Source organism: Battus philenor, unplaced genomic scaffold (assembly GCF_028537555.1).
Source record: "Battus philenor isolate CCGP_79_NKW_IND1 unplaced genomic scaffold, ilBatPhil1.0.hap1 SCAF_2, whole genome shotgun sequence".
In the NCBI taxonomy this organism is placed as follows: Eukaryota; Metazoa; Arthropoda; class Insecta; order Lepidoptera; family Papilionidae; genus Battus; species Battus philenor.
In genome coordinates, this window is record NW_027181682.1 from 760,792 (window position 1) to 772,686 (window position 11,895).

At 36.0% G+C, this 11,895-nt stretch overlaps 1 protein-coding gene across 1 annotated transcript; it reads left to right on the top strand.

The window, feature by feature from the left end:
* Positions 1-10,043: 10,043 nt before the first annotated feature.
* On the top strand, positions 10,044-11,122 carry LOC137922344 (carbonyl reductase [NADPH] 3-like). The gene has a single exon (XM_068765327.1). It carries the CDS (start codon positions 10,145-10,147, stop codon positions 11,009-11,011), a length of 867 nt encoding a protein of 288 aa, XP_068621428.1. The 5' UTR covers positions 10,044-10,144; the 3' UTR covers positions 11,012-11,122.
* The last annotated feature ends 773 nt before the right edge of the window (positions 11,123-11,895 follow it).

The following is an 11,895-nucleotide window of genomic DNA, read 5'->3' on the forward strand; positions in this document are numbered from 1 at the left end:
TTTGATAAACACATACATGCACGCACACACATACTACTGTGATCAAAAATGAGGAGAAATTGCCATTTAAAATTGCCGGATATTACGAAGACAGGTAATTTTTTTATTTCTTTAACATTTGCCAAGCGCCTGTTTGTCAAAAGTAGGGATATCATTTTGCTCATTTGAAAGATATTTAATGGAATCAGGCGTTACCTCGCGGAAGTCCATCCTAAGTAAGAATAGGACCAATATTAAGCCACTTCCGCACATGCAGTGGTAGTCGTGCAATAAAATGCACCGCCCGCCAGCCCGCTGGCATACGCCGCATATGCATTTATCACCTCTGCATGTGCGGAAGTGGCTAAATATTGGTCCTTTTCTGTTGTTGTTGATGTTTTGTGTTTCTAACGCGTCAAGTCAAATAATAAATATGTGGTTTTCTGGTAATCCTAATATATTAATAAAATAACCTAATTCCATTATCACTTTCATATTTATGTATATATCCAGTCTTAATGAAAATATGGAAATTCCACTCAAAAGAGGGGTCGAGGACACGTTCGTTAAAAAATCATATCCTCAATCCTTGACTCTGTATAAAACTAGACTAGAATATTATTATTAATAGTTAAAAGTAATCAAAAATGGTTTTAATGAAATTTTTAGGTTTGGTAAAATAAAAATTAAATATTTAATGGAATCAGGCGTTACCTTGCGGAAGTTCATCCTAAGTAAGAAAAGGACCAATGTTTAGCCACTTCTAGTGCCACTCTGTGTTTGGCAGTAATCGGTGTAACATAACTCCTGAAGATGCCCCGTGGAGGGATGAAACACGTGTTAAGTGATTTGGCGGTGGCAGTTATGTGATCCGCATTGTTTGCCGCAAACGCATTTATCAGCGGGCTGGCGGGCGGTGCACTTTGTTGCACGACTACCACTGCATGTGCGGAAAAATTTAAGACATATGGTCAAGTGTTTCGGAAAGAAAGAGATAGGAGTGCGATAAGACTCATGCAATAATCCAGTATGAGTACAGTATTAAAAAGTATATCAGAGGTAGGAATAACTACTGGCGTGAACCGGAAACAAGCATTTGATAATGAGCGTAATTAATTCCCTAAAACTAAATAGGCAGCAGCCGGCGGTCATTAGCTTGAATATCACCTCACTATTACCTATTTCGGACGATAAAATTTCATCCTACACAATTGAAATTAGACTTTAATACCTACAAATATAGGTGAATATCATTAAGCATGAATGTGCAGTTTATTAGGATTTTACAGTGTTGATATCGCGAATGAGAAAGTTATGGGTGCATTAATTGCACATTGTTGCACTGACCAATAAAGAGGCCGCGACGTTCATATACACGCTCGCGGTCGCGGCGCGTGTCGCGCTATTAATTCAACGAACGAAAAACAACGTGTGTTGTTAATTTTTAAATTAATAAAGTTCGCCAGTTGGCAATATAGCTTCGCGACGGCAAATGTCCTGCACTTTTGCGGTTCTGCAAAGAAATGGTGTAGCAGACTGCTGCTCAACAAGAGCAAGGACTAAAATAAAGGGTCGGGTAAACCAAATTTGTAAATAAACATTACAAGTAAATAAATTCTGCAAAATAAGAAACAACTTAATTAGGACAGTGAAGATAGCTAGTGAAAATGCGATAAATAGAAGTACAATCGTTATAGGATGTAGACAAACAAAATATTTGGTATTCAACAAAGCATTACAAATAATTATTTTATTAAGACTATGGGCAAAGCGTTTGACCTCTGTCTCACCTGATGTTAAGCGACGACGAGGTCTAGGATGCTACATGCTTGCCTAGATCAAACCTATTCACTATCGTCTTGAAGATTACCTAGTTATACCAGCTGTAAGCAAAGATATCAATAGGTTGTTCAAAATTGTAGTAGGTGTAATATTAAGAAATTAAATAGATAAATAATTAAAATCTATAAATAATTCAGCATGAAAAATATAGTAAATATATAAAAAAATAAATGAACAGGTTTAACTTCATTAAAATATATATGATGAACAAGTGAATGTGACAATTTTATGTAGGATCATTGCACGCTACGTGACTGTGACGGCTATAAAGTTATCTAAGTTGTTTTAAAGTTTATAGAAATCTGCGAACGTGATGGACTTAACTATAAAAGATTTTGTATGCTTCGGACTCCGAACGACATACGTAAAAGTGTAGATAAACTATTAGATAGGGTTTTAATCAAGCTGCAGACTTAAATCAAAGTGAAAAAGGATAAAAAAAATACACGTGAGTTAGTTCAATGATCAACTTTTAAATTTCCATCGTATCTGCTTCTTCAGGCATATTTAGTAGTAAAGTATTTTTGTATGCGTGTGGGTGCGCGCGTGTTCATGTATGTGCATGTATGCGTGTGTACACGTGTTTGTGTGTGTGTGTGTACCCATGAATTTTGCCCGTGGTGCAGCAAGTGACACTATCGCACGAGAAGTAAAAAGAAATTTTTGCATCTCAGACTCGACTTTATTAAAAATCCATGAAGACGTCACAAATCTTGCTATTGGCAATGTATACAAAACGAATATGTTCAGAAAGCTTCCATTGCTATATTCAAATTAAACTGTCAAAGAATTTTTTATGCTACTACTTTACTATTAATAACTGAAGTTATTAAATATGCAAGATAGCAGACCTTACGAAATATGTGTTCGCTTTTTGGCTGTTTCCTTATGTGATAAGCATGCTGTAAATAATTCATTTTTTTTAAATATAGTGCCGTTGACTTTCTTTCGTCACGTTTGACACGTTTGAAGAATCTAGCACCGAACAGGTGGTAGACTCATCTTGTCGTCAACAAACATTTTTTTCCCTCCTGTTTTCTTATATCCCTCGCCGACCTCTTCTTGGAAATGGTCAGTCATGAAGAAATTTCCGGGGATATTTATGTATCGTTTTTTTTTCATACATATAACGATATACTTTATCTAAATGTAGTGCAAAGCGGGAAACAGGCAACAGATGGACAGATTCAGCTTTTTTGTCATATTTTATTTAAGGCACAAGCAAGGTCATCATTGAGACATAAAATCGAAAATTCCAAAGCAATATTATAGCAAAAATAACACTTTACCCATATACACCCTAGAGTAATATAAAATACATGTAACTGTCAAATATTTGAATTTTTATAAATCACAAAAGATATGTGAAACGTGATTAAACAGAATATGGTTTTCCATAAAGCATTACATTGAAAATATAATTACAACGTTATTTAAGCCTTGTAGTGGACGAAATAGAAAATTAATATTTGTTAATAATGATTGATTATTACTTAGATATGAGCAGTGGTGGCCCAATTTAGCCTAAGTTTCCGGGTTCGATACCGGGATACAATCTAATATAATTCACACTATCGTATTAATTGTATGGGATTGTTACTACTTACAAAGAAATTTCCAGAGGATGGGTAGCAGTGTTCTTTGCGAACCATAATGCCTGACAAGCATCCTCATATATATGTGGGAACGGAACGTAAGAGTGAAGGAAGTGAGCGATTTATTGATGAATGAATGGAGAGTAGGAATGGATTATGGCATTCTCTGGGAAGATGGCGATGGGCCGTTTTATATGAACTATGTAATAAATGAAAAATTAAAGTGTTTAAAAAATATCTAAAAAACATCTATTATTCACCTGCGTGATTCACTCCCACATATATATATCTTTTAGGAAGGCCTATGACTTTCAATAGGCACCTATAGGCTAAAACGTCGACAATTATTAAGATGTTAAATACATAAATACATTAATCACTCTGAAATATACATTACATATATTTTTTTAATCTGTAACTGCTAATAGCACGTCGTCTGCTAGGGCATATAGCATCCAAAAAAATGTTTAAAATACATATTTTTATGTATGTATCGGATCAATTTTAACTAGTTATTATGATTAGTGTAAGTGAATTGTAACGTGTGATAAAATCTGAAGCATTGACAATTTAATTATGCCTAACAAGGTAACAGGTGAGTGTACCTTAATCAATGGATGTCCGTATTTAATTGTAAGACGTCGTATCTTCGCAGCGAGGTGGATGTGAAACGAAATGTAATTTACAGCGGCTCAGACAATTACAATATATCAAAACGTACTTAGGCTCTCCGGGAGACCGTTCATGCGTGAATAGATTGCTTTGTGATATAATTAATTTTGTACGAACGGTCTATTGTTCGACATCGACTTGTGTGTACAAAATAAAGGTTAAATTTCAATTTGTAAATGTTTTAATTACATAATAATTGAAATGAATGATACAGCTATGTAGCTGTTGCGAAAGAATTCGTATCGTCAAAAGTTTTTGATGTACAGTCACTTAGAAGGTATAAATAAATAAAACAGTAGTTTTCTCAGGGTTGAAATGATATAAATCAACAACTAAGAGAACATTGTAATAATAGATTAGATATAAATATTTATTTAAATACTCTGTCTCCCATATTGTTTTCGAGATGCGGAAGTTTTTTTTTATTAATTATAATTTGTATCGCTAGTGCTTTTTTACAATATTTTTTTTCGCTTTTACTAAAAGCAGGCAGTTGGGAAAGGATTGCCGCTATTTGATACAGATCTTTCTTCTTCCAGCTGCGAGGCACAAAAGCGTTTTATAATTTTTTACAATTTTTCTTATACAATTTTATCTTATGGGTAAATACAGCTTAAATTTATACATATTAACAATACAATTTGGAAGTTTTACTCAATTATATATTAGTTGGTACATTATTTTACTTAAAGTCGCTGCCCAAGCGCTACAGACCATTAAATGCCTTGGGACAGGGATGTATATCCTTTCTTGTTTCACCCACTTTTTTTCATCCTTCTTATTTTCTATCATTCACCCACATTACATTTATACATCACCACGCTTCCTGTTACATGTTTTTTTTATGCCTGGTTACGTCACCCACCACCCTGAGATATGAATATTAACACTAACCGTGTGTGGTTGTTAAAATAAAGTAATCTTCGAGGTACGCGGGGAGAAATCGGACTACCCGTTCAGTGCATGAAACATGTCCACCTCTGCCGCCCTAGCGATGCCCACCATTGCTCCACAGACAAAAGGGGCCGCTATATTGCCCACATCTGGAACCACGTTATTGATAATACCACACGTCGTGAATTATCTATTTCTCAACTGGAGCACGTCTAATAATATGAATATATTTGCACCACTGTCATCGTTTTAGCTGATAGATATATATAGAGAAATATACCATAATTGCCACGCTTGGCAAGTGGATCCAGAGGATGCAGCTGCTCATCCTCTGGATACCTGTTTTCGAGCAGTGGGAGTCCTAAATAATAAATGCACAAAGTGTGAATTATATAAGGTTGTATATCAGAAATCGAACCTTCTGCCTACTATTGCAAGTCATACTATATACTATAATTACTTAGTAGTAAATTTTGTAGCATGATAAATTACTTAACATTATTATCATTTTAATTGTAAGACATCCACTATTGGACATAGACCTTCCCCAAAGGTTATCAATAACACCCGTGGATAAGCAATTCGCGTTCAGTGTCTTCCGACAAGGCCGTCTGTCCACTTTGCGGTGCGGAAGGTGCGTTTTCCGACACGCCACTCCAAAATCTTAAAGTCCCAGCTTGCATCTGTTCTGGTAGTTGTATGAACGACCCACTACTACAATATGCTAGGTTTTATTAGTAACATTCGTTCTTTTACTGTTCTCCTCATTGCTGTTAAAATCTCGTATGCTTTGTGATATTATTTCTAATGTTTATTAGAACAGATTGAGAAATGATTTTTAATTTATTATAAGTAATGTATGTTAAAATAAAGATGTTTTCTTTATTTTTCTCTCAATTTTATTGTTCTTACTCGTGGCTTATAAATAGTATAAATCTAAATATCCTATCTAAATAGTATAAATTTGAAGAAAATTCGACGGTTTTTTCAATCGAGTTTTGCGCTAATCGACCTATGTGACGATTATATTTCTATGCAGATAAATAAGTATAAACAACAAACATGCGTTGTTTGAGTCATTAATTATGTATGATTTAATATTTTTTTTACAAAATACACAAAAATTATTTCAAATTTATACTATTTAAAAGTAATCTCATATTTATACTATTTGGATAGGTCCATTGTTCTTGTATTGTTATTATCAGTTGATTTGCTATGGCAGTGGTCGTCAACCTTTTCAAGAAATAATTCAGTTATTTCTTGCTTCTTCGTTATACATATTTAATGAAATCAGGCGTTACTTTGCGGAAGTCCATCCTAAGAAGAAAAGGACCAATATTTAGCCACTTCTGCACATGCAGTGGTAGTCGTGCAACAAAGTGCACCGCCCGCCAGCCCGCTTATAAATGCGTATGCGGCAAACAATGCGAATCACACAACCGCCACCGCCAAATTAATCAACACGTATTTCACCCCTCCACGGGGCATCTTCAGGAGTTATGTTACACCGATTAGTGTCACTAATCGCATCTCATACGCATTTATCAGCGGGCTGGCGGGCGGTGCATTTTGTTGCACGACTACCACTGCATGTGCGGAAGTGGCTAAATATTGGTCCTTTTCTTATTTCTTCGTTATACAATTATGCCTAGTATACAAATAATTTGTTCTATATGATATTTGTGTTGCAAAAGAGATCTATTCGTGTAACCTACAGAGCAGTTGCATTATCAGCACTCACCGTCGTCATTAGCCAATTGTCATCCACTGTAAGGCCTATGCCTCCCCCATAAATTGCCAAGCAGTCTTCCGCTACCCCCAGTGACATGTTAACTTTGACGTCATATGCAAAAATTTAATGATTGCATAAGTACCCACTAAATAATAAGAAAATTAGTTAATTTAGAAGTTTAAAGTCGTCCCTTATTGAGAATTGCCATCAAAATTCTGTTATTAAATTTCCAAACAAATAAGAAAGCTCACCACAGAACGAACAAATGATTACCATGTTATATAAAGAAATAGCTATGCTGATAGCATTGGTACTGCCAGAAGTGATTAGGCTGTTTCATTCCAATAAAAAAATCTAAATAATATTTAAGTAAGCACTTACATACGATTTTGAATTGTTGATTATTTTAACATTATAAGTAGAAAACCAACACCGGCTAAGATCTTTGATTAATATATATTTAAAGGCGAATAGCGACAGTTTAACAACCACTGACCTGCAAGAGTGTATCTCTGGCGGCGTTATCGGGCACGCGTCTCTCACAGACGTCATTTACTTCGATATCTTGTTCCAATATTATATTAATACTCCCATTGTGTTAATATTGCCATAGTACTTATTTGTACAGTAATCTTTAGTGTAATGAGATGTATTTCTTTTTACTTAAAATTTAAATTAGAGTTTTGTTTGCAGAGAGATATACAAAATTAGATTTGGATTGATAAGATAAGAAAGGTAACGTATGACTCGCTATTAAATTTATAGACAAAAAATTAACATATTGATAAAACCGTGACAATTCACTAGATATTAGTCTATACAAGGCTATGTTCGGAGTTTCGCCGAGAGATCGAATTATAAACGAGGAGATCAGCAAAGAGCAAAGATCACAGACGCAGCTCGAAAAATTGTCTGTCTGAAATGGCAGTGGGCGTGGCGCTACTCTCTTGTAGCCGTTAGCTGCTAGAAGCAATAGGTTCTCGAGTGGCCACCGCGGGCCGGTAGATGCGGCGTGGGCAGGTCCCCCACCAGATGGACCGACGATATATCATCGCGTGAAATCACTGCATGTGGGAAGCGCAGAACGGGTCATCGTGGCGATTTTTGGGAGAGGCCTTACAGTGGGCATCCATTGGGTGAATAGAAGAAGACGTCTTCATATATATGCCGGCATTCAGCGTCTTTCGACAACCTTAATAAGGTTAAGTAAGAAAAGGGTGTTATAAAATAACAATGTAATTATGAAAATGTAAAAAGAAAAGAGGAATGAATGAAAGGTGATACAGAGCAAAAGGGAAAGACAGCAGAATTGTGGCATGAAAGAATAGACCGAAAGACAATGTGAAGTATGAAAGAAGAGAAAGTAAATAATAAACAATTATGTAAATAATTAAATTTGCCCGTAAAGTCCCTGTCCCACAAAAGATAGGGGGTACGAGAGGCCCCCGATAGCGGGGACCATTAAAAAAAAAAGTAAGAAAAGGACCAATATATAGCAACTTCCATGCAGCAGTCAGTAGTCGTGCAATAAAGTGCACCGCCCGCCAGACCGCTGATAAATGCGCATTAAATTATTATCACAAAATTAACACATTGATAACGGTATATATTTTATTTCACTCAATTAAACATTTTGGTTGTTAAAATAATAGATAAGATGCTTATACATATCTGTATAGTGTTTTTAAATTATTTTTGCTTTAAATAACTTGCTGCTCTGTCAAACTTATGCAGTCACATATATATGTATATATGTATATATATATATATATATATATATATATATATATATATACATATATATACATACATACATATGCGTTTATGGGTTGAAACGACGATATACACGCACATGTGTAAGAAGAATAGAATAAAGTACATACGAATTACCAGCAAGTAAAAAAAAATTAACAACTAACCAACAAATAATGATTTGGCCACAAATAATTTAAAACTATGGACATTTGTTTTATTAATTAGTATTAAAATAGAAAGTACAAAATAAAATGGTACTCCAAAGAGGCACATGTGCTGTATTTTAGTTAATAATTTATTAGTTTATTTATGATAAATTATTTGTGTTAACATTTTATATTTAAATTTCGAAACTGTCTTTATGAAATACAGCAATTTATTATTATTATTATATTTTTATTATTTTATTCATTGTAAATAAATAGATATGTGTTATAAAATACGAGTTCAATTCAATCAATTTTATTACCATAAAATAAGGAGCTTTGATTTTTTAAACAAATTAAATAATGTACTAGTGGTAAATGTCGAAGTGAGTTTTCTCACATTTTCAACAGGTATTCTAGGAGTGCGAAAAATCACTTTTCTCTCCGCAGATAACTCACGCGCGGATTCTTTACAATCCTCAGAGAATGCAATGGATCTTGGAGATTTACGCGCAGCAAGGAAGCGCAAGTGGGATTTTCTCGCTTTTGACAGCAGCTGAACGTCTTTCGTCCCACGTAACAATGTTCCGATTGTTTGATAAAAACGTATTACTTTTTATATGACATAGTGTAGTTCTGTTATATATTATCATTATTTTAATTTCATTTATTTTATTATACATTATATTCCTGTGCAGTTTTCTACCTTTTAATATTTGTTACTTATTGCTACATGTACGGGGAGTTCCTTTGTTAAACCTGCCTGTGCTTAATGCGTGTACTGGAATTGACTTTTTTTCTGACATTTAGCCAAAAAGGACAACCAAACTCTAAAAGAACTGATGCTTTTAGTAAAAAGAACCGACCTCAAGCGTCTAAAAGGTCGTGGTCCCTTTAGTTCTTCATCATTAATCATCATAGGCCTTTTCCAAATATCACCAAGATGACCGGTCATATATTTACCCGCACCCGACAGCTTCCCGCGTTCGAGCTGGTCGGACCAGATCAGCGCGTCATTCGAAACAAATCTTTATTCTGTGCTCTGCGATGCACAAGATATAAAGAGGTGGCGCAGTGTAATAATAAGGAGAAACATTACTCCGTGTCTATGGAAACACGACCTTCAGCAACGACACGAGGCGGAACTTTTGAAAACATTAGTTGCCTTCAGAAAATAGGCGAAAGATAGTTAAATAACTTGCTGAATATATTTGCATACCTACTTTGTATCGATTTAAAATAAACACATTTTATATTTGGTATAATAAATTGTATTTGTGATACACTTAAGGACAATATCTGTCAACTTTGTGGACTAATGATCTGAATGCATAATTAAACAGTAACGTTGAAAAAGGGATCTAAAAATAAAAAAACGATAAGCCGGCACGCGTTCAGTGTTTATTGCCTCGGCCGTCGCCGCCGCCACCGCCGACTATATATTGCGATGCAGACACGATCATCGTCATAACTGTGGCTCGCGCTTCATTAATTCAGTTGTCATTCGTCTCACGCCGGGTAGCATCATGTCGACCAGAGTGGCCGTGGTCACCGGCTCCAACAAGGGCATCGGCTTCGCCATCGTAGAGGGACTGTGCCGGAGGTTCGAAGGCGTGGTGTACTTAACCTCCAGGGACGAAACCAGAGGACGAGCTGCCGTCGCAGAGCTGAACAAGCGCGGGCTGAAGCCGGAGTACCACCAGCTGGATGTAGTTGACAGGAGCAGTGTCGCCCGTTTCAGAGATCACTTGAAACAACAACACGGCGGCATCGATATCCTCATAAACAACGCTGCCATCGCAAACAGCGTTGAACTGTACAATTCCTACGAAGAGAACAAGGAAATTGTTGAAATCAATTACAAAAGCATTCTTCTGATGCAAGAATACATCTTCCCCTTAGTGAGGAACAACGGGAGGATACTAAACATATCTAGTGACTGTGGACATCTGTCCAATTTGCGAAATAAATATTGGATAGACAGGCTGAGCGATAAAAATTTGACAATGCAAGATATTAACGAATTTGTCGAGTGGTTCCTGGAGAGCTGCAGAACCGGGAGCTTTAAGAGAGAGGATTTCGCAGATGAAGGCACCATAGCTGCGTATAGAGTCGCGAAGGTGGCGTTGAGCGCTGCCACGATGCTGCAGCAGAAGGAGTTAGAGGCAAGAAATATTTCTGTCAACTCCATGCACCCTGGTCTAGTCCGCACCGACATGACCGGTGGAGTGGGATTCTACAATGCCGCAGAAGCAGCGGAGACTCCTCTGTACCTCGTGCTGGACGCCCCACAATCCTTGAAGGGAGCATACATTTGGTACGACCGCAAAGTTCTAGACTGGTATGACTACAAAGCAGATTATTATTTTAAAACATCCGCCCTACAAGCTTGATTAAATATTTTAATGGAATCTCGCGCGTTGTCTGTTTAACCGGAAAAAAATTATTTTTATTGTATATTTAATGTGTTCTTTAATAATTATAAATAAATCTATTTCAAGAAATGCTCGTTTCTTCGTAATATCACTACAAATCTCTATAATTTATAAATTGCAATTTTGTCAAGTTGTGTATTAATTATATAAATAACGCATAAATAAAAAAGAGGCTTAACAATATTATCAAAGGTTACGTGTGTAAACAATTTTAGATAAATACCCACTTAAAGTTTATAACTTGCAGCGCGGCAGTGTTTTGAAATACAAAAGAATTAAAACAGAAACATTAATTAAGAGCGTTATGAGAGTATTTTCAAATCCAGCGTTTATGTCAGCGGCAGATATCGAAGGTGCCCCGCGTTGGGCCCGCTGCCGGCGTACATCGGGAAGCACGTGAAAGGCGGCGTCTGTTCAGTTGTGCGAGCCGTGTTTTGCTTTTAACAGGTGATGGCTGAGGGACTAAAAAAGCACGATAGGACTTGTAACACGTCTGTAGACGAGATCCGAGTGGCGAAATAATTAAAACGTAAAATTAGAGACAATAATTTAATAATTATTAAAACAGATAAGGGTAATAGTATAGTTATTTTAGATCACAATGATTACATTGGAATAGTCAATAATATTATTCACAGTGGTGATATCGTTGCTCTGCGCTCGGACCCAACAACTCGCTACAACACAGAAATCAAAAAAGCTATAGATAGTTCTAAGTTCGTTTTTCTTCACGAAAATTCATCTAAACATATTGTTCCAATGAATCCGCAGGCACCTGTATGGTACGGGTTACCTAAAATACACAAGGACAATGTTCCGGTTCGTCCGCTTGTTTCATACAT

Coding starts and splice junctions, on each gene's coding strand:
- LOC137922344 (XM_068765327.1), top strand. CDS start 10,145: ATGTCGACCAGAGTGGCCGTGGTCACCGGCTCCAACAAGGGCATCGGC.